The sequence below is a fragment of the Amaranthus tricolor genome, chromosome 16 (assembly GCF_026212465.1).
Source record: "Amaranthus tricolor cultivar Red isolate AtriRed21 chromosome 16, ASM2621246v1, whole genome shotgun sequence".
Lineage (NCBI taxonomy): Eukaryota > Viridiplantae > Streptophyta > Magnoliopsida > Caryophyllales > Amaranthaceae > Amaranthus > Amaranthus tricolor.
Window position 1 is genome coordinate 22,033,406 of NC_080062.1, and position 24,356 is coordinate 22,057,761.

Here is a 24,356-nt window from a genome sequence, read left to right on the forward strand (position 1 = left end):
GAGGGGTTTTCCGATCACTCCCGGACAAGGCTAACGTGTGGTGTTGCAGGAATTCAAGTCACTTCCTTTCGCAAATTGCCGTTCCCGACAACGCTCCCACTTCCAGTATTTCAAGTGTCTTACACTTCCTCGTTTCATTATCGAAACAATTTTCCTTTTTTTTTGAGATAAAGTTTTTATTTTCCTTAGTTACGAAAAAGTGCTTCCTAAAATATAATTTTGAGTATTATTTCTTTTTCTCAATTTGTTTAGTATATTTATTTTCTTATTCTTGAATTATTAAGGTATAAATTTTTGTTAAAGTCGTTAACTAATTAGATTTTACTGCTGTATCTTAAGTTTCAAATCTAATAAGACCACACTATACAAAGTGAGAAAAAGAAATAATACTAATATTAGTGGTAATTATAAGTTATTATTGAATATTATTGAGATAATTGATTATAGGAAAATAATGGACACTATAAATAAAATATTAATGTATTTAATTTGATTGTTCTTAGTCTATTTACTCTACTTAATGCAACATTATGAAAATCTAATACGATTGTTTAGGTTATTTTAGTATTAGGGTCATTAGTGTGCGATTGGGACACTTAATTTATATTTAAGAATTAATATGAATTATATTAATTGTCCGAATTTCACGCTAAGTTACTAAGAAAATGTAGTATATAACAAAATATTATGATATTGAAAAATCAACTCCTCTTGTATGAGATCGTCTCACAATGAGAGGGGTCTATATAATAACCTATTTCTTCAATTGTTTACTTTAAGATCATAAGTAAAAGATTATGAGTAATAACTCTAAAACTATAAAAAGTGATTGTATTAAAATTATCAAATGCTCTCTTGAGAGATCGTCTTTTGTAAAGACGACTCTCAAAAGCCCAACTCAAATCTAATTTATATTAATTAAAAAAAACGATTGTTGAAATCAAAGCGCGCGTGTCAAGTTGAAATTTTCATGTGATCTTTGTTATTAATAAGGGAAATTTCACATGGTAGCATTTAATTTTCATGAAATGCCAGTAGTAGCACTTTTTTAAGAAAATTCCACATGGTAGCATCCAGTTTATGCACAAACTAATTACCGTAGCATTTTCCGTTAAGTTCTTGTTAAATTCCGTTTAATTCATCATTTTGTAAGTTTTTTTCACATGGCAGCATCCAGTTTTTGTTTAATTCACAATTTTAATGTTTAATTCACCAATTTAATGTTTAATTCATCGTTTAATTCTTTAATGCCCATAAATGTTGTAATAATTTTGTTTTCATTCAAATTGTTGGCATTATAAAGTTCGAAAGGTAAGTAGCCAAGCACTAATACTAATACATATTTACTTCAAGCAAAATTAGAGATAATTCTAATAATAAAAGCAAGTATTTTTCTGCTAAAAAAGATTTGCTACAAAAAAATTACCTATTTATTTATCTTTTTCTTTACAATTTATGAAAAAAAAAGTATAAACCAATATTACATAAAGCTAATGATTAACGCCGTTAACAAACAGGAGGATGGCAAGTAGGATTTGGTGTTGATGGAAACGATGGGGAACCAGTGTTCATAACCTCTAACAAAACCTTAGCCTTTTATTGTATCTATTTGTGCACCATTTTATTATTATTAGAATTATCTCTAATTTTGCTTGAAGTAAATATGTATTAGTATTAGTGCTTTGCTATTTACCTTTTGAACTTTATAATGTAATAATTTGAATGAAAACTAAATTATTACAACATTTATAGGCGTTAATGATTTCAACGGTGAATTAAACATTAAATTGATGAATTAAACGTTAAAATTGTGAATAAACAAAAATTGGATGCTACCATGTGGAAAAAACTTACAAAATGATGAATTAAATGGAATTTAACAAGAACTTAACAGAAAATGCTACGACAATTAGTTTGTGCATAAACTGGATGCTACCATGTGGAATTTTTTAAAACGGTGCTACCACTGACATTTCATGAAAACTGGATGCTACCATGTGGAATTTTCCCAATTCATAAAAAACCCTTTCTACTATTGTTAATGATAAATTTCCCCTTTTTCCGATGGGTATGATCCTTACTTCTCAAATAATCCTTAGAACAACTGTTAATGATAAATTTCCACTTTTTCCGATGGGTATGATCCTTACTTCTCAAATAATCCTTAGAGAAACATGTTAAATTACTTTGATTGTCCTCGATAACAATTTTAGATAATATCAAAAGTTGTGGCTGTAAATCGAGAAAAAGTTTTTTTTTTTTTTTTTTTTTTTTTTTTTTTTTTTTTTGCATGTGTAAATACTAGAACGCTTAGATTTAGTGATCGACAAATAATTTTTTTTTAAATAACAAACTAACAAATTTAGATATTCTAGAAAAAGATCTATAATATACTAGTTTATTTTATATGGTTACGCCTAAATTAAATATCAAATTATTAAATTTGGTGACATTATTATTCAAAATTACACAAATAAGTAATAACGTTTATTTGGGTAATTAAATTTATGCCAAAAATCTCAAATAAATAATTTAAACTTATTTTAAAATGCGGTGAAAGTTCTATTATAAATTGAATAAATATCATATGGTATGGTTGGATCTGTTTTAAACTTATTTATTAAAAATAATAAAGTACTAGGATTTTGAAATCATCTAGATTTCTCTAGTCGACAAAAATTATTCTCCACTTAACTTTCCTGAAGAACAAGTTTCTCACCTTCATTCTCCTCTATATTCCTGTATTGCTCTACTAGGTAAATGGTTATAATAAAACTTTAGCACTTATTAGGCTTTTGATTGTTGTGAATGTTCTTGAGATGGTAAATTTGGTTTTTATTAGCTTCATTGATTGATTTCTGACCTCCATTATCAGTTTGGTTTTTGAATTTCTTTGAACGTCCACATAATTTCTTGTTGTACGAATTGTATGCGAAATTTACATCGGGGTTTGACTTCTAATTATGATGAATTTGCGTTGTTTGAATTTAAATTTGTAATTTTCTTGTAAGTTGCATTTGAAAATTACCTGTTTGAAATCAGGGTTTCTGTGGGATTTAGTGCGAAAATTTTTCTCGAACGCGTCTTTTTATATGGATAACTATGATGATCGCCATTTCATGCATTTGGGTAGAGATGTGGATATTGATGAATGATTGTCAACTGTTTCATTAATTTGGAAAATTGGCTTTCTGCCAGTGTTACAGGGTTTAAAACTGACTGCTGAGAAGTGTGGCGGATAATGGACATAGGTGGAAGAAGGGTGTCACGGGGTATGCTGCCCCTACTGGCTTTGCATACTGTCAGTGAGTATTATAGACTTGAAAGAAAGCCTCCGGTAACTGCTGGCTTGTTAGCTGCCAATACTCTTATCTATTTGAGGCCTGCTTTTTTGGAGTCTGTCCTTCCCTCTATCAATGAGGTTTGGTTTAATGCACACCTAATTCTAAAGGTGCGTCATTTTAATTTATGTCAACTTTGATGGATTTTTGCTTCCTCTCTTCTTCCTTGTAGAACATATTCAGCTTCTTTAATTGTTCATCTTCATATTTGTTGCTTACAGTTACACTTATCTATTGTTTGATTTAACATTCATCTCGCCATGGTTCATGCTTGATACTTATCTGCATTCAAGTGAAGTATAGCAATACTGCTTTCTTTCATGTGTTTGTGGTGTTCTGAGGAGAAATTGTTAATGTTGAATGATTGTGAAACATCATTCATCTTTACTCTTGTTTCACATTAACAAATACTTGCATTTGTGAATGTAAAATGTACTGTAATAGATTTTGACGTGGATAAATGGGGATAGTAATAAAGAGATAGGGAAGTCCAATACTTGGTTTTTTAAGTTGTAACAGATATCGGCCACTAAGCAACTAACTACAAGATTCCAAATCAGCTTGCTACTTTGTTTGAGGGAATCAAAATGACCAACATATGTAAAGACTTGGAGAAAACTCAACTTTGAGTCAAGTTTTGAAGTGCTACTCATTTTCTTCAATCTTTGAAAGTAGTGTGTTGTTGGCTTTGAATCAGAAACAGAAAATAATTTTTAGTGCTTGACTTTCTGCTTCATGCAAGTATTGTTACATTGGGCCCTACAAGCATAGTTCATAGTTAGATGATAAATAAGGTTTTGCTTAATATAAAATCTAAACTTGTACTCCAATGCTATGCAACCCTTACATTAAGAAAATATGAATTATATTTAGGTTTGGAAAATATTAGAAACCCAAAAGAAATTGAAATGTCTACAAGGTTGCAGAAAAATTAATGCCATTTTAGCATTAACTTTGTCCAAAAGCTAACTTTTAAATTTCTTTGTAATATGTACATTAATACACAGATGATATAGCTAGAAAATTTTTTGGGTGAAAGTAAACATCAACAACATGCAATTATCCTAATTCCATAAAGAGGCTTTAGGCTCCAAATTAGTTGAGGTTTAGGCGCTTAGATGTTTGCAACTCTACCTATATTAGTGATAATAACTAAGTTGTTTACGACTCTTGGTAGCAAACATCATCAATAATTTCACGTAAAGAAGAAGTGAACATAATTAGATGAGCCATTTAACAATGATTCATTATAAATGACACTAAAAGACTATAAATTACAAATATTAAATTATTCTTAGTTACTTATGTAAGTGTTGTGTTGAATGACCAAGGGAACTTAAGGTATTCTTAGTTACTTATGTAAGTGTTGTGTCGAATGACCAAGGGAACTTAAGGTTTTAGCATATGAAGTTAAGGAAAACTAAGGGTATAAGCTTAAGATCAGGATTTCGGAACATTTATGTTTACAAGAGACAAAATAGGTTAGAGATAGGCCCACAATAATAGTAGGTGAAAGATAGGAATATAAATTGTGATATTTGGGACAAGAAAGACATTGAAATGTAGTTGGTGTTATTATAGATGAATAAGCATCTAAGAATGTAATATACATAATGAACAATATTATTAAAAGAATGAAAACGTTATATAGTAAAAATTTAAAATGTCATAAGTGCCTATACAGCGCAAGTTGAGATTGAATTATTAATTAGAAGAAAATTTTGGTAGGATCTTGATTATAAGGTGCAAAACATACCAATGAATGAGAAGCTCTGTATCGAAGGTGATTTGTATGGGCACGTAGGGAATTGTTTTAGTGGTAAAGAAAAAGTTCATGAAGGTTTTGGCTATTGAACTGGGGATATAAAAGGAGATTATTTTTCATTTTGCACTCTCATTCAATTTATTGGCTGCTAATACTTTAAAAAGAAAGATAACCACTTGGTTCTTTCTACTAAAGTAAACATGACTTAAACCACTACTCTTTGACAAGGATGATACCAAGAGGTTGTTTAATATAGAGTTTTAGGAGCGAAAATATTGAGCATTGTGTTTCTGTTATGACCAAAATTGAAGGATTGGGCATGTTTGTAAGAAACGAGAATTGAGTGTGCTTTAGTGAGGAGGATTTTCTGGTTAAGTTGTGGGGGCACGATGAAGAAGCCATTGATGCACTAAGCTTCTTTCTCAACTCCGCAGTAGGTATTGACAATCCTAAAACCATGAATTTGTGTGGAAAATGATGTGTAATGATTAACCCTAGGGGAACCTAAAGATTCGTTTCCCCTGCCATGGCCAAGCTAAAAATACCAATAATAATCACTGAGGTGTTTGCAATTACCATGGGAACCAAAGAGGCTCGAAAAGGGAGTGGGATGTATTATGTATAAGGTGGTAGAGCTTGATATGGGAGCATTAACTACAATCGAGAGTTTTTTGCCTTTGGAGCTGGGACATTTGGATATAATTTTGGGTTTTGGGTGGTTAGCGAAACTTGGACCATGGATACAAACTGGAAATTAATAATGATGCAATTTCACTTGAAAGGGGCGAAAGTCATTCTCAAGGGTGACCCATCTTTGGAACATTCCCATATCACCTCGAAGGTTATGATGAAAACCATTCAGAAAATTGGTGGAGCGTTGTTTGATGGAGTTGATTGGGGTAGAAGGTATTCCAGCTTAACATAGTAGGTTCTTCTCATGTACAAAGGAAGGCCTAAGCCCACCATCAAACAAATTTATACTAGAAGGGGAAAGAATGCAGATTCAAAGGAGAGTGGTAAATCCGTTATGCATTGTATTTAGATTTTTTTTTTTTTTTGTTGTCTTGGATGAAGAAAGGCCCAAGCCCACCACCATACTGGTTTATTTTAGAAAGGTCCAGTCTATTCTCTCTACTTTTATTTTCATCTTCTGCATTCTTTCTGTTTAATGTGCCATTTTTGTTCTTCAACTCTTCCCTGCCACTAATTTCCTTTTACGTTCTTCTCACTGAACACTAGCCACTACATAACAGTTCTCTTCGCTTGAAAATACCCATTAATTACTTTATATGGTTCTTGCTTGAGGTATCATTTGCGTGGATGTGAAGAAAATTGAACAGTGTTGAATTTCGCTTGAGTATAGTAGGAGTGAACACTCCATTTTAGCTAAGAAGGTTTCGGTAGTTTCTTGGTGTCATGTGATTTATCTTGTGAGTGTGCAGTTATTTCTGGATTCTATTTCTTGCTAAGAAATTTGTTGGAAATCTAGCTCAGGCTCTACCTATATTTACTTTTGATGCATGCTATCGTTAATCATTGCTTTAGTGTGTTTTACTTGCATTTAACGCAGTAACGTGCTTTGAAGTGCCATTTCTAACCTTTTTCTTTGCTCACAACAGCATAGGGATCTTAAACGTTTCTTCTTGTCTCCATTCTATCACATGGGTGAATCACATTTGGTCTACAACATGCTATCCCTGCTATGGAAGGGCATCCAACTGGAGACTTCAATGGGAAGTATTGAATTTGCTTCTATGGTAGCTACATTACTCGCCATGTCACAGGGAATAACCTTGTTGTTGTCCAAGTCTCTCCTTCTCTTTGACTATGAGAAAGCGTATTACTCTGAATATGCAGTGGGGTTTTCTGGTGTTCTCTTTGCAATGAAAGTTGTGTTGAATGCTCAATCAGATGATTACACCTTTGTGCATGGACTCCTCGTACCTTCGCGTCACGCTGCATGGGCCGAACTGATTCTCATTCAAATGTTTGTACCAGGTGTCTCATTTCTTGGTCATTTAGGTGGGATATTGGCTGGGATTCTGTATATGCACTTGAAGAGATCATATTCAGGTCCCAATCCTTTGAGATATATATTTAGTAGTGTTTCTGGTGTAATTAAGTGGCCGTTGAGTTTTATTTGTGGCATGCTTTGGCCAAGAAGGTATTCTAGCAGGGGAACTGTCGGCAGAGAAATGAGAAGAAACTTGGTTAATGGAGTATGGAGATGTCCTGCTTGTACATTTGATAATTCAGGAGTGTTGTCTGTGTGTGAGATGTGTGGGACTGGTAGAGATGGGACTGATTTTTCATTGAATTTGCAGAGTGACCTCTCACTTGATGAGTTAAGGCGTAGGAGGATACAAAGATTTAGCAGCTGAAATTTCATTGTTTGAACGAATTAAGGGCAAGTTTAGTTTCCTGGGGACAACAATAATAGTAATACATAAAAATTAATTTGTTTTTTTTTTTTTTAGGTAAATCTAGTTAGTTAAATGTTCAATACTTTGTCACGGACTGACATATCTAGTGAATCAATATGAATCTAGGCAAACGAGAAATGTACAAGAATTTATCAATTTGTATGAAAAGTGTGGATAACTGATTGTGGAATTGAAATGTAATATGTAATGTAACTGTATTACGTGGAATGAATGTAATTGAAGAACAATTTCAAAAGTTATTAGTCTTTGAGAGTCTTGTTCTCTTCAGAGTATAAACTCCTCTAAAATCTATTAAACTATGAATGAAATACTTTGTTTTTCCTTCCCTTCTATTTATATTAATATCTCTATATTTTGTTTCCAACTAACTAATTACTAAGTATTACTCCCTCCGCACCAATATAATTGTCACATTTTCTTATTTGGCAAAACCATATTAATTGTCACATTTCTATTTTTGTTAATTTTTTTTTACTTAAAAATCCTTAGTTTACTCAAGTAATTACGAATATACCCCAATATACCTTACCCAACTACCCTTCACTACTTACCCTTCACTAATTACCCTTCACTACTTACCCAACTACCACCTTTTTAATGGACTTCACACCACTCTTAATATCTGTGCCCAAGCAAATAGGATATTTATATTGGTGTGGGGGGAGTATTTATTATTTAAGGGATACTCTATATGATAGCTACATATTTTTATGAAATGCAAGTAGTAGCAAATTTTAAAAAAGATTCTATAAAATAACATTGTAATGTTGTACTTAACGCCACAGTAATATTTATGGGCTAAAAACGTTTAATTGCCATTAATTGTGAGATATCTTAGAATTATTTTACATGATAGCAATATACTTTTATGAAATGTTTGTGGTAGCAAATCTTAATTATAAAATCTATTGTAGTTTTAAGGAAAGAAAACAAGTGCAAATAAGATATTTCACAATTGAACTGACAATTAAACATTTATAGCCCATTAATGTTAATGTAGCTTTTAAGTAAAAAATTACAATCCTATTCTATTGAATTGTTTTCAAATTTGTTGCATTTCATAAGAGTATGCTATTACATATAAAATATCTCATTATTTAATTCCTATATTACCCACTCACCGTCATTCATTACATATCGGCCTCAACATCTACTTTTCTTCAGCTTCTCCACAACGTTCCCGAACACCAAGTGTACTCCATCGTCACAAAATCTGCAGCATAAGGTTCACTAAATAGTGGTTGAGCCACCTTATAACCACCAGGTCAGTTTCTTCCTTGCATCCTCTTCCTTCTCGTCGTCTTCTTGCGTTTCTGCCTTCCTTTATCTTTTTCCTTTGTTTTCTTTTTCTGGAAACCTAAATACTTCGTCCTCTTGGATTTTCCAAACACTAACACATGTCCAAACTCCGTCTCCTCTGCAAGAATGGCGAAAATTTATAGAGCATTTCTCTGACATTGAAGTGTTTTGACTGAAATTCTGTTTTCGCTATGTCTTTTTCTTAAAGTTTTCAGAAATCGTACTCATCTCATCCTCCTCCACAGCCTTAACCGATATTTTTTAATTAATCGCAGCTGGTTTGATATTTTCTTGACCTTTTAGAGTAGTCTCTACATGCTCTTGAACGTCTTTGTCCTCATTTTCACTGATCTCTGCCATCGAATATTTCTTATTCATCGTACTGATAGAATTCTCCCACAATTAAATTAATTCTTTCTTTCTCTCTAAAATCTTGTTTCTAATCTGTTCAAGATAAGTGTTGGATTGTCTGCAAATTTCGTTCATATTCAGAGAAAGAATGTCTTTTAATTGTTTTGTCCATTATTGCAATGAACTCCTCCATATGACCCATTATATAATACTTATGGCAGTTTGTTGATGTTGTTGAACTCCAGGACGATTTCGACCCCGTTGTTCTTGGACTCAAGAATGCCGTCAGAATCAAAATACGACAGCCGTCGACCTCCGATGTGTGGCCAATCACCAAGAATCGAACAACTCTGATACCAATTGTTATGCTGTGACATATCCTGTTATTAATATGAATCTAGGAAAACGAGAAATATATAAGGATAAATTAAATTTTAAGAAAAGTGTGGATGATTGATTGTATGATATAAAGTGTAATATGTAACTGTATAACGTGAAATGAATGTAACCGAAGAACAATTACAAAAGTTAATAGTCAATCGAGAAGCTTGTTCTTCCGAAAAGAGTATAAACTCCTCTAAAATTTATTATCCTATGAATGAATATTTCCCTTTCCCTTCCCCTTCCTTCCCCTTCCCCTTCCCCTTCCCCTCTATATATATTATTTATCCCTACATTTATTCCCCCAACTAACTACTTACTAAGTATTATTTATTATTTAATTCCTATATAATCCCTTACCGTTGACATAATTCTATAGAATCTAGAAGAAAAAGTAATTACTCTGTTATCAGCTTTTAAAATTGGTTGTTATGCTCAGTAAGCTATTAATTAATGGTATGAAAATGATTTATAGTGTGAATTTTCATAATATCTATTGTCATAGTAATAGAAGTTTACTCTTAAATAAATTTTTTTGTTTACAATCTTCCATTACAGCCTAATACAACGTCTTTAAATAATAATGCCTTGGAATTTATGAGCATTAAACTGGTAAAGAGATATTTCTACTAAAGTTACACTAACTTTCTATTACCATTTGTACAATACAATACCGATTACGAGATGGGTCGTAAGGGATTTATTAGCTTGATCCCAATCTCTTTTGCAAATACATTTGTATAGTATGTGGAGTAAGACAAATTATTTTTTCACCAAGCACTATCTTACCTACACTAAATATAGGTTGTGACGCAATAAAATCGAATTACAATGATATCCTATGTTGATTTGTTTGGTTGATTTGTTTGTATTTTGAATTTTTGTTGGTTGATATTTTGACTTTTTTGATTTTTGATTTTTTAGGGTTTAAATTAATTTTTGATTTTTTGTTTTAGGGTTTGTTTGTTGGTTCAGTTTTTGATGTTCAATTTCAATTTAGTATGTATTTTGATTTTAGGGTTTGTTTTAGGGGTTCAATTTTTTATGTTTCGTTTTAATTTACTGTATGTATTTCGATTTTTTGATGTTCAATTTTAGTATGCATTTCGATTTTCTGTTGATTTTTTTTGTTTCAGCTGTAGATGTCGATGGATGAACCATATCACGATTAGTGTTATGTTTATTATATAAAATAATTTTTATAATGTTTGTTTTTATTGTATAGAGTTATCGAAGATCAGTTTGGCTCCTTCAGTTATCGACATTCCTTAGTGCATGCTGCTTATTCATGAATGAAGTCGCTATTGCTAACTAGTGATTACTATCGTATTTACTTGATGTTTTATATTATAAAAATTTTTGATGTACTTTATTATTATAGTATTTCGGATTTGGTAACGTATTTTGTTTATCTATGGTTGAAGACTTGAAATGCTACTAGATATTTTGTGAATGGTGTTTGGTGATGTACTTTTTTATGGTAATGTACTTGAATTAAAAGATTTCGTAGACTATATTAAAGACTCGAAATATGTATTAATATTTATCTACATATAGATGAATACATTATCTTAGATTCTTAATTAAGAAAATGTATTAAGACTAGACTAGATCAGACCGTTGTAGAAACGTCTGGTGTCTTGACTAGTATGGTTAGGTTTGAAAATGCATTAAAAAATACATTATTCTGTCAAACTAGACCATACCGGAACTTGGGGAACCCTAATTCTCTACCATCGTATAGGCTGCAATCCTTTATTATAATTTCTAGGAGTAATCACTTTTCACAAATGATAACAACTTAAAGTTATATTCCCTCTGTCCGACCTTTTATCTTAATTTTTTTGCAATTTATTTCTTCTGCAATAGTGCCACTGTTTTTAATCTTACTAATAAACTTATTTTCTTATTTATTTTAACCACTAATTTCTATGGTATTCTTTTCTGCTCATCAACTTTATTAGTCTTGTTTATAAATTTTCTCCCACCAAATTCCTTTGCCACTAAAATTATCATTCAACGGAGAGAGTATGTCTCACATAATTTAACCCTTCTTTGGGTTCTTCCTCACTTCAATCATCAATGGCATCACAGTTAAACTTATTCCGTCACTCTAAACTCTCATCCTCTTCATTACTTCCCGCTTCTCCAAATGTCTCATCCGTTTACTCAATTCCTAACTCTGTTTTCTGTCTCCTACAAAACCACTTTTCCCCCATCAAAACTCAACATAATCTCCTCAGAGATCGTCTTACAATCAAACCCATTTCTACTTCATTTTCTAATACTCTCTTGAAATTTAATTTTAGAGTAAGTGCTTCAAGTAATCCAGTTCCCGCTTCGTCCAAGACCAAGAGTAGCACAAAATCAATTCTTTTTTGGTCAACGATAACTGCTGTTTTAGCTGTTGCTAACAGAGTTTTTTACAAGCTTGCTCTTGTCCCTCTCCAAGATTACCCCTTTTTCTTGGCTCAATTCATCACTTTTGGGTACTCTTTTTTCTTCCTTATTTTTACTTATTAGGTTACATTTTCAAGAATTTTAGAGTTGGGTTATTGGTTATTTTACAATTTATTGCCATTTGCTTTGATGAATTGTATCCCCTTAGAAAAGGTAGATATATCATTACAACTTACAGCACATACTACATAATCTAGCTTTAATTTACTAATAGAATTAACAACACTTCTATTGAATTTATTAATCGTCGTAGCTTTTCAATTGAGCTTCAGTTGTGACCAGACTAATATGTTTTCTCCCTATGAATTTGTTACATTTATTTTTAATACATAATTATACTTTGGTTTGCATTGTTGAAATAAAAGACAAAAGATTTGAATTGGGTATCCAACGGAGGGAAGAAATATGCATATCAAAATTAAAGAAATTGGTTGATGCAATGAAATGTTGCATAATTATTGGAATAATAGAGAGGGACTGAAAACTTAATTGTCAAGTTACATGTCTTCAGTTAGGGATTGTTTGTTGGGAAATTTTGGTATGGTGAATGAAATTATGTTATGACTCAATCCTATGTTTTTTTGTGATATATTAAGACTGTTTATGGTGTTGTTGCAGATATGTAGCTATTTACTTTGCTATATTGTTCATACGACACCGTATAGGGATAGTGACCAATGAGATGCTAGCTATTCCAAAATTGCGTTTTGTTATTATTGGTCTTCTTGAAGCGCTTGGTCTTGCTGCTGGCATGGCATCTGCAGGTAGAGTTGACTGACTGTGTATATGTGAACAGAAGGTTGTTAAGCTGCCCAACATCTTACGTTTTTCATCTTTATACTTACACGAATAAAGTTTTTTTTTGTTTTTTTCACAGCCATGATTCCTGGCCCAGTGATCCCAATATTGCATCAGGTAAATGAGTACGTTGCGAGTCATTTAGATGTCAATGCTCTATTTTTCATCCAGTAATGATTGATATTCCGACTTCATTTGGTTGCTGATATATTCATCTATTACCCATTGAACTCTGTGAGTTACTGTCCTCAATGAAATCAAACTTATGTTGATTATGTTGTAATTAGATGTGTATAAAAACTTGATAGGCAGATATGAACTAACCAGCAACCAAACTAACCAGCATCAACTAGGATCCAATATGGTGGTTTGCTTTTTGTCAGAATCAGAGTTATATACAGTCTTCAGTTTCACTTTCTTGACTTTTTCTAGTTAAATTCTCAATCTTTTCATTTATCAGTGTCAATGAAATGTGGGATGGGAACATGTCAACGTATTGTTGGCAAGATTTATCACTTCCTTGGTATAAGTATGGCTTTAAGTTGGCCATTCGTTCCTATTGCAATGATTTACCTTTGTTTAGCTTTTGTAAACGTCATGTAAACCTTAAGTTCAGCTGACTCTGATCTCCGATATTGCATTTTTTGTCTTTCAGACTTTTTTGGTGTGGCAACTGTTACTCTCATTTATCATCCTGGGTAGGCGTTATTCATATAAGCAAATAGTCGCCTGCTTACTTGTAGCTGTTGGTGTCGTCATTGCAGTTTCGAGGCATGCTCAAGCACTACCTTCTTGTCCATTTCACTAAATGATTAATTTCTTCCCCGCTATTTTTTCTTGTGAAATAGTGCCATACTAGGTTCATTGGTTTGTAACCGAGTTAGTGAGTATATATTTTGTCATTTTGTTCTTTAAGTACTCCTATGATCCTTAAAAATGAAGTTTTTTGGTTTAAATTAAAGAAACATCAACCATGAAGCCACCTCTTTGTTATAACAAGGTTATGGTAGACCTCCCCAAACCAGCCTAGGTGGTTACAAGGTGAGAGTTAAATGATATTGGGTTGATAGAATATTGCAAATGGAAGAAATGGAACTTTTGAAGTTGTGTACACTTCTAATACGAAGTTCATCATAAGAACACCGTAAGGCGAGTCTCATGGGGAAGAAACATCCAATCAAGTCAATGTTTTTGTCCTATTGGATTGCACAATGAGGGGAATTTCTAGTCATATGCCATCTTTGTTATCTCGTGTGGGAAGAAGAATTAAGGAAAGAATCGAGTTCTTCAAGTCTATTACAATATTCTTCATCACTAAAAGTCGTTACCCAATATCTTTTTATTATCAACTTGTTAAACACCATTAGGGACTTAAGTCTTCATTTACTTGGGGAAAAATAAAGAGTTTTCTTAATTAGCAAGTTGTTTAAGTTTATTAAGGAAGATGAAATTTCCATCCTTAAAAGGATGATTCACCAAGCATTATTAAAGTTGTAGTTAGTTGTGAATTAAACTCATGATTCATTCCTGAGTTTAATTAGGAGTTACATAATGTGAAGAGTCTAGAGTGTGCCTAAAGTACTAGAAATAAAAGATTCAGCTACACAGATGAGGTAGACTTAATTTATGCAAGTCATATTTCCGTTTTTAAATTCGCTGAGCAAACTGCGTGTAGCTCACCCAACTTTGAACGTCTTAGTGATACTTCAAAGGTGCTTTAGGGAGTATTAAAGTGTGCCTTTTTGGCCACCTAAAGATCCCATAGGCTCTTTGTATTCCCATTGAGTGAATGCTTAAATTCCTTGCAAAGTTTTGTCTTTTTATCCTCTACAAACTCGTTTGATTTACGATAACCACATCACTCCCGTTACCGCATCACCGTTCCGTTATCGCAATCGCAACTGTTACCGTATTTTTACACTATGTTTGATTCTTAAATCTCATCATAGTTAGATCTTTACACTATCAATTCACAACAGTTAGTATCAAAGTAAGGGCTTTCGACAGCTCGTTCCAAATCTATCCAACACAAAACTATAGCCCGATTATTTACCCAATTTTTGCATGACAAATCATAACTTCTTAGAAGGATTGATGCGGTTTGGGAACTACCAAATATTGGCTGAAATAACGAGATATCCTTGTACCAACCTAAAATGCGGCTTATGTACATGATTACAATGTGGGTAATATCAGTTCCGCAAATTTGAAAACCTTACTATGCGGTCAACACGAGATGACGTGACCTTGTTTTTGCACTATGTTTGGCCTTTCCTTGCACTCTTTCTCTATTTTTCACCGACTTACCTAAGCTGCACCACCATTCCTTCGCCATCTTTTCTCTACACTCACCGGAGACAAGCCAATCATAAGATGATTTCCTCCCTTTCTCTTTTTTAACTCTTTATCGTATTTCCTCTTTTTTACTCTTTTTAAACCTCAAGTTTCAAAATCTTCAGCCTCAATACTTGTGTCGTAATCATGTGAAATGTCTAACTTTCTACAGTCAAGATATGCTCCATCTATACTCTTATTTTGTTCCCGAGTCACTTCTACTACTTCCTCTTTTTTTTCATATCATACAACTCCTTCAAATTTTTGACTAATTTGAATTTATTTGGGAATATTCTTTAGGGTGGGTTCGATTCTAGTAAGGGACACCTTTAGGTTTTAGCTTGATTGTGGGACGTCACCTTTGTATAGGTGTATAGGTGTGAGTTAGGCAAATTTCTCTTTTTCCAACATCATCTCGTTCTTCCTTTAGTCTTGAACTTTTTCTCCATGCACACTTAGTTCTGGTTTCTTACATTAATGCATTAGGTTCTAGTTTTCATCTCATCGGAAACACAATTTCGTCTCCATCTTCTCTTCCAAGTCTATATAGTTTCAACCTCCTAATCCTGTTTCTTATTCATGGTAAATTTGGTATGAAAAACAAGGTTAATATTGCATTTTCAGTTTCTGGGCTGTCTTGTGTTGCTTGAAAAAGAATTGCTGCTGTGATACCAAATATTATGACATAGGATGACCATGAATTATAAAATGCCATTGAGTTACAAAGTAGTAGTATCAAACATAATAATTGAAAAATGTGATTGCAAGCTATTCGAGAGGTTTGTTCCTTCGAACAGTCTAGACTCATTACAAAATATTTCTGATGCTTCCTTTACCTCAATCCTGCTTTTATTTATAAGCTACTATCCACCCGCTTACAAATATAAGATTCTACAAACTCTTAACAACCTTAACAACTTATTTAATAAAGCTAATATTTTGTTATAGCATCTTATGTTGTTTTTATTAACTAATTTGCCTTATGCCCTTTGTGTAATCTCAAAGGAAGGCATCAACCCCATGTCTAACAATCCTCTGTTAGTTCAAAGAATTACAACTGACCTAGAGGCACATAATCCGAAATAAAAGTTCTGTTATCTTAGATCTTTATTGTGTTAAAATGAATAATTACAATTCAAAACCTTCTTGATAACTCGTGCCTATATTTGTTGCTGCAGTGGGTCTGGTTGTCACCCAGTCCTTTCTGGAATTCCAGTCCTGTATTTGTTACGACTCAAGTCCGTCCTCCTATACGGTTTATGTATAGTAGAGCAAAAGGAAGGGATGTCTAGAAGCTTTTAGAAATCTTGAGCACCATTTTGTTTTGCTGAGGTGGCACAGTTTGTTATGCATTTCTAAAGTTTGTTATGAGGCGTCAAGTTGTTAGTAGATTATCTTATGATGTCTATATAAGGAAGAGGGTGAAGAGAATGAAATCATCGTTGAACATTGTAATAGCTGAATATTCTGTACTGGAGTACGGGCCACTCGAAGTGCTCTAGCTAAATTGGCATACTGCCTTAATACAATAACACTTTGCCTAATTCTCTTCTTCTTCTTTCTCTTATTTCTTTCTGTTTTCTTGTGTAGTAATTCTTGTGAATCATAACATTGCCGTGTCTTAACATCTGTTATCAGAGCAATCATGGCTCTAAATTAGAGTGCGCGCCTGGATCTCTATGAAAATGAGATTCAGCAGCTTAAGGAGTCAACCTGGGAAAATTGAAATGTTGTCACAGAATTTCGAAGAAAGAATGAATATCATGATGGCTTGGTTTCAAAACAAGATGGATATCGAGCAGGCTAGGGCTCAAGAAGCTCAAGAAAAATTACTAGAGGAATTACGGGGTATGAATTAGCCAAAAATTGGTCGAGGTGAAACAGAGGATATTCGAAAAAATAATGAAGATCTGTTTGTTCAGGGCGGTGGATTTGACATTCCGAGAAGGTCAAATTCGCTGGAAGGAAAAACAGAGGCGAGGGAGAACCACCGTGCAAGGCTGAGGAGACTGGAGTTACCGGCGTTTTCTGGTGAAAATCCGGATGCGTGGATCATTAAGGCAGAGCGTTTCTTCAACTATTATCAGTTGACGGAAACCGAGCGGCTCGAAGCGGCGGTGATAGGGTTGGACGGAGACACCATTTTATGGTACCAATGGGAACATAGGAGGCGCCCAATCACTAGATAGAGTGAGATAAAGGAGTTGCTGTTGCGACATTTTTGAGCGAGGAAGGTGGGTTCCTTATGTGAACAACTGTTATCGTTGGTTCAAGAAGGGTCGGTTGAGGAGTATAGGAAGCAGTTTGTGTTAATGGCAACTCCATTAACAGGCATTAAAGAGGAGGTGTTGTTGGCAGCCTTCATGAAGGGATTGGATGACAAAATCAAAACAGAGTTGCGTGTCCTTGGACCTTTGAACCTGGAGCAGGCGATGGAGTGGGCCTTAAATATAGAAGAAAAACTGATTATCATTATGGAGCTCATGCCTATTGGAGCCGAAATTTCGGATATACCCCTAGGACCTCTAACCAAATTGTCCGCATACAATCTTATAAAAACTCTCACCACTTTGATAACCCAGCACATTCAAACTACCCTCCCAACATCAATATCCCTTCTACCTCAAACCCAAACACAAACCCACCCACCAAAAACCCAATATTCGTCGTTTGTTCGATTGAGAGTTTCAGGAGAAACGAGAGCGTGGCCTATGCTTTAAATGTGATGAAAAATGGCATTTAGGTCACGTGTGTAAGAAGCAGGAGCTTAATTTACTCATTTTTCACGATGATGAATTGCATATCGAGGAAGTTCTTGAGGATGAATCACTGGAGGAAGAGGCCGTTTCTGAACTCGTAAGTCTCTCCTTAAACTCTTTGATGGGGCTGGATAATCCTCGTACTATGAAACTTAGAGTCTTGATGGCTGAGAGGGAGGTGATAGTTATGGTTGATAGTGGGGCTACTCATAATTTCATTTCTCAAAACTTGGTTCAAGAACTGGGTTTATCAGTGGATTTTCGAAAATTTGCGTCGATTATCGGGCTTTGAACAAGGAGACTGCTCCCTACAATTATCCCATTCCAGTGATCGACAAACTCTTAGATGAACTCCATGGCTCTACCATTTTCTCTAAACCGGATCTCAAATCGAGGTACCATTTAATTCGGGTCAGTCCTGCAGATACTCACAAAACGGCCTTTCGGACTCATGAAGGTCATTACGAATTTCTCGTGATGCCTTTTGGTCTTACAAATGCTCCGGCGACCTTCCAATCTCTGATGAATGATATTTTCAAGCCGTTTTTGAGGAGGTTTGTCCTTGTAGTTTTTGATGATATTTTGATCTACAGTAAAAATGAGGTGGACCATGTGCAGCATTTGGCCCTTGTTTTGGCTACTTTGGAAGAGCAGCAATTGGTTGTGAATATCAAGAAGTGTGAGTTTGGTAAGTCTGAGATGGCTTACCTTGGCCACGTCGTGTCAAAGGATGGCGTGGCAGTGGATAGTTTGAAGATTCACACAATGGTTCAGTGGCCAGTTTCTACGAATTTACGTGAGTTGAAGGGCTTTTTGGGGCTCACGAGTTATTACCGCAAATTTATCAAGGGATATGCTAGTTTAGCAGCTCCTTTAACCCAGCAATTGAAGGATTGTTTTGGGTGGTCTGCTTCCGCCACTCATGCTTTTGCACAATTGAAAACAGCTTTGAGCACGGCCCCAATCTTACGTATGCCTAATTTTTCGTTACCCGTTGTTGTTGATGCTGATGCTTCGGTTATGGGTTGGGCGCGGTTTTGATGCAGGAAGGACATTCGGTGGCTTATTTTAGCAAAGGCCTAGGTCCTCGTGGCCAATCCAAGCCAACTTATGAGAAAGAATTGATGGCTATGGTTTTGGATGTTCAAAAATGGCGCCATTATCTTCTTGGTCGTCATTTTACTATTTGGACTGATCAAAGCAGCTTGCGCTTTATTATGGAGCAGCATGAGGTGGGTTCGGATTATCAGAAGTGGGTGAGCAAATTGATGGGGTTCGATTTTGATATTACATATAAGCCTGGTTGCAGGAATGCTGCCGCTGATGCTTTTTCACGACATCCTTCTCTCACTTGTTTACAATTAAGCGCCCTCATCTCAATTCTTCAAGTTCAGTGGCGAAACATATTACTTGAAATTCAGCAGGATTCGGTTTTGGGTAAAATTCTTGGTGATTTGCTGCAAGGCACTCAATCTTACCCGAGTTTTCATGTGTTTAATAGCCACTTGTATTACAAGAATCGCAAAGTATTGTCTGGGTTCTCGACTATTATTCCAGCATTACTCCAAGAATACCACAATTCTGCTCTTGGGGGCCATTCTGGTGAATTTAAAACCTACCATCGCATTGCTACTGATTGGTATTGGGCTGGTATGCGTAAACAGATCCTCCAATTTGTTCGTGATTGCTTAGTTTGTCAACAATAGAAGGGGTCCCATTTGCAACCTGCCGGAAACTATTTCTGCCCCTTCCTATTCCGTCTCAAGTGTGGGAGGATGTGTCTATGGATTTCGTCGAGGCCTACCCAAGTCTTAACGGTCTTGATATTATTTTGGTCGTGGTGGACCGTCTTATGAAATACGCCCATTTTGTGGACTTACTCATCCTTTTTCGGCTCCTTCTCTGGCAGCAGCCTTTGTCAAGCATATCGTTCATCTTCATGGGTTTCCGGCCTCCATTATGTCTGACAGTGATAAAATCTTTATGAGTTTGTTTTGGAAAGAGCTGTTTCGTTTGCAAAGGACTGTGTTGAAACGAAGTACGGCTTACCATCCACAAACCGATAGGCCTGGGAAGTGGTTAATCGCACTTTGGAGAGTTATTTGCGTTGCTTTATTCAAGGCAAGCCTAGGCAATGGGCACAATGGCTACACTGGGCTGAGTATTGTTATAATTCGGCTTCTCATACTTCCATCAACATGTCTCCATTCCAGGCACTTTATGGACGCTCCCCTCCTTTAATACGCTATGCACAACACTCTACTCAGGTGGATACTTTGGATAATTTGTTGCTTTTTCGTGATGCAATTTGGGATGAGTTAAAATTCAATCTCATTCGGGCTCAACAGCGTATGAAGAAAATGACTGATGTTCATCACAGAGATCTTGAGTTTGCTGTTGGTGATCAGGTTTTCCTCAAACTTCAACCTTATCGTCAACAGTCACTCGCCAAACGCCATTGTCACAAGTTAGCTGCCTGTTTTTATGGTGCCTTCTCCGTGGTGGGAAAAATTGGTGCTGTTGCTCATAAACTAGATCTTCCTCACTCTTGCAAGAGTCATCTTGTATTTCATGTTTCCCAATTAAAACCAGCTCGTGGATCGCAATTGACACCTGCTCTCCTTCCTCCTCAACTTTCTGCTGACATGGAGTTACAGGCTGTCCCAGATGCTCTTTTGAATGTTAAGTTTGCAGACCCTGGTACTCATTTGGTTGATCAGCTTTTGATCAAATGGAAGGACTTACCTGCTTCTGATGCCACTTGGGAGTTTTATGATAATATGGCTGCCTATTTTCCTTCTTTTCACCTTGAGGACAAGGTGAAAGTGTGGGCGGTGGGTAATTTTACGACTCAAGTCTGTCCTCCTATACGATTTACGTATAGTAGAGCAAAAGGAAGGAATGTCTAGAAGCTTTTAGAAATCTTGAGGACTATTCTGTTTTGCTGAGGTGGCACAGTTTATTATGTATTTCTAAAGTTTGTTATGAGGCGTCAAGTTGTTAGTAGATTCTCTTATGGTGTCTATATAAGGAAGAGGGTGAAGAGAATGAAATCATCTTTGAATATTGTAATAGCTGAGTATTCTGTACTGGAGTAAGGGGCCACTCGAAGTGCTCTAGCCAAATTGGCATACTGCCTTAATACAATAACTCTTCCCCTAATTCTCTTCTTCTCTCTCTTATTTCTTTCTGTTTTCTTGTGTAGTAATTCTTGTGAATCATAACATTGCCGTGTCTTAACAGTCAGTCTGGTGGTCACCCAGTCCTTTCTGGAATTCCATTTGTGTGGCCTGCTTTGATGATTGCTTCAGGTGCTTTCCATGCTGCAGCGTCTATTGTGAAGGTCATTTCCTCTTCGTTTATTTCTCCAGCTTATGATCATATGTTAAATTTAGTGTGTCAATCTAACAGCAGCATAACTTTGTAAACAGGAATTTGTCTTTGTTGATGCAGCGGCTTGTCTCAAGGTATAATTGTCATTTCATGCTATCTTATCTGGTTCACTCAGTTTCCCTCTTCTGATTTCAATGCCTTAAAATCACAAGGTTTTTGCTTTCTATCTTCCTGCAGGATAAGTCTCTTGATATATTTGTAGTCAACTCCTTTGGGTCTGGCTGTCAGGTATTTCTGCAACATATTGCTGGATTGCTTTATTATTGGACCCTATTGTTCTGGTAAAAATAAAATCTAGCAGTTATAATATTATTTATTTATTTATTTATTTTTTAATTTAGGCTCTTTTTGTTCTTGGTCTGCTCCCGTTGTTATCAAACATGAAAGGTATACCATTTGATCAACTGCCTCAGTATTTAAAGAGTGGAGCAGGATGCTTTTTGAACATTGCAGCTGATAACACAGGCAAGTTCTTTTGTCTGAAATCAGTATCATATCTCTTTTGATAGATTCAATTTTAATCTAAAATTTTCTGAATTCCTGTTGGAGGCAACCAATAATTAAAAAAACTTATTTTAATTAGTCTGTTAACATCAAGGAAAGGAAAATTGGATGTGCCTGATGAAAATGATGCAATGTCATCATCATGTTCATGATCATCATCATATCCAGTATATCCCGTTCATACAAGCTATGGTTAATGTTTCGGGAGGGTTAAATGGCAGCAAACCATACCTTTATCAAACGAGATAAGGAGGTTGCGGTTCGTGAGGCCTTCGGCTGGACAAATGATGCAATATATTGTGCCCCTTTTGAAAATTCTTCCATGGTATCATCAAGCCTTTTGTCTTGGTGATTAGTCATTTTATGTTATGTCTATGGCTGATATACTTTGCATAGATCCCTTGGCAAACAATTTCCCCCTCCCCTTGTGGGAAATTGTTTTATGATGACCGGTGAAAGATGGCAGTGGTAGTTTAGGGGTTTGAGTATGGTGGTGGTTCAGGGGTGTGAATGTTGTAGTGGGTTAGGTATGGTCGGAGGAGAGAGTTGGCCGGAATGGGAGGGAGAGTTTTTAAAACAAAAATTATTTAAACATTCCTTTTATTGGAAAAAATATTGGTAGGTCACCATAGTATGATGTGGGCAAACATAGCAAAAATTAGATTTTAGAATATAATATAAAGTTGAGATTATTCACCGTGGAAGGGGTGAAAGTTTTAATTATTAATGTGTAATTTTCTTTTTTTTTTTTTTTAAAATTTTTTGTAATGTGTCAAAACTAGCTTCCTTCCGCACAAGATGAATAAACGTATAAGAAACTTCTCAGAACTTTTATATTATATTTATTCAAAACTTTAAATTCATGTGTAATATCGTGTAATTTATATGCTGTGTACCTCTACTTTGCAAAGACTTCTAACCTAAATTCGATTGGTAAAGATTTTAAAGATGATCTTGCTCAAATTTCTGTTGTATCATGCAAATATGCCTCTGTGAAGGCATGATGATATTTCCCATGAAAACAAGAGATTTTTGAACTTAGGACCTAATATACCTAATTGCTTGTGAATTGAATCAAAAAGAGCAAATTATGGTCAAGAGCAACCTTGAGATTTGAAACATTAATTTTGGGCTCCCAACTATATTAACTACAAAAGTGTCGTTTTTTTAAATATTTTTGGGTCATTTAGAGCGAATTACGAATTTAAAAAGAAGAGTAGCTGGCAAATTATGTTATACCTTTTTAGTATTCATATTTTGTTGAAAATTAATGAAGGATGATATGGCTATTCCTTTCAGGTTGTGATGGAGCTCCGCTGCTGCCGCTTCTATATGTGGCCAGCAACATAGCATTCAACATATCAGTCCTCAATTTACTGAAAATGTCAAGTGCCGTTGTATCTTCACTCGTTACTATGGTGTCAGGTTGTCCTTTTGTTTTCCTTCTTCATCCCTTACAAACTCGACTATTTAACCGAGACGTGCATTAAAATATTATTTGCAGTGCCAATTTCTATTTATATTCTTTCCCTTCCACTGCCATACCTACCTGAAAGCTCAAGCTTGGGGTTTTACTTCATACTTGGAAGCGTGATTCTGATGTCAGGACTTGTGCTTTACAACTTACCTCAGTTTTCTTCCAAGGTTGTCGATAGTACAGGAGAATCTTAGTCTTATGAAAGACTGCAGAGTTGTAAAGATCTTCGTCCAAGGTTCGTATATTACCAACATTCTTTACTACCACACACACAATGGATATTTAGTATGCTGTGGAATGAGTCGACTCATGATGGAAGACTGTATTAGAAAACTTTTTGGGGCATCACCTGAACGCAAAGCTGGATTTTACTTGCCCAGCTCCTGCAAGTGACCTTACTAAATTTGTTTTAGAAAATGTTTGGATTAGGTACTAGAGGACCAAGGAAGCATGGAAAGAAACTTCTTTGCACTCAATAATCAACTGTACTACATTACTTTTGCGAGTACAATTGTATATTCTTTAATATATATATATATATATATATATATATATATATATATATATATATATATATATATATCTACTTGCATATTAAACAAATAAAAATGAAGCACTAGAACTGCGTTATTTTATGTTGTGGAATTGAGTGATATATATATATATATATATATATATATATATATATATATATATACATATATATATATATATATATATACATATATATATATATATACATATATATATATATATATACATACATATATATATATACATACATATATATATATATACATACATATATATATATATATATATATATATATATATATTTATATATATATATATATTCTTGAATTGAGTGATATATAATATTGATTGGCATTGAATTTATTGGGGGTACGCGTATGCATGTATGTTATGTTCTTAGAAATGAATTGTAGTTTGATGTATGGTGATCGATGCGAAATGGAATTTTGTATTGCAATAGTGGAACACCAAAGGCACAACCATGACCCCTATGATATTTTGCCCTTGTCGTGATTG

At 34.6% G+C, this 24,356-nt stretch overlaps 2 protein-coding genes across 2 annotated transcripts; both read left to right on the forward strand.

Annotated features, from left to right (window-relative positions):
• Nucleotides 1-2,612: 2,612 nt before the first annotated feature.
• LOC130802913 (rhomboid-like protein 14, mitochondrial) lies at nucleotides 2,613-7,826 on the forward strand. The gene is made up of 3 exons (XM_057667029.1): nucleotides 2,613-2,756; nucleotides 3,199-3,451; nucleotides 6,726-7,826. The coding sequence occupies exons 2-3, from the start codon at nucleotides 3,242-3,244 to the stop codon at nucleotides 7,485-7,487; spliced, it is 972 nt and encodes a 323-aa protein (XP_057523012.1). The 5' UTR covers nucleotides 2,613-2,756; nucleotides 3,199-3,241; the 3' UTR covers nucleotides 7,488-7,826.
• Nucleotides 7,827-11,508: 3,682 nt separating this feature from the next.
• Nucleotides 11,509-23,849, forward strand: LOC130802099 (protein CLT2, chloroplastic). The gene is made up of 10 exons (XM_057666002.1): nucleotides 11,509-12,070; nucleotides 12,660-12,805; nucleotides 12,919-12,956; nucleotides 13,495-13,610; nucleotides 21,176-21,275; nucleotides 21,364-21,399; nucleotides 21,503-21,553; nucleotides 21,667-21,790; nucleotides 23,129-23,254; nucleotides 23,334-23,849. The coding sequence occupies exons 1-10, from the start codon at nucleotides 11,664-11,666 to the stop codon at nucleotides 23,498-23,500; spliced, it is 1,311 nt and encodes a 436-aa protein (XP_057521985.1). The 5' UTR covers nucleotides 11,509-11,663; the 3' UTR covers nucleotides 23,501-23,849.
• The last annotated feature ends 507 nt before the right edge of the window (nucleotides 23,850-24,356 follow it).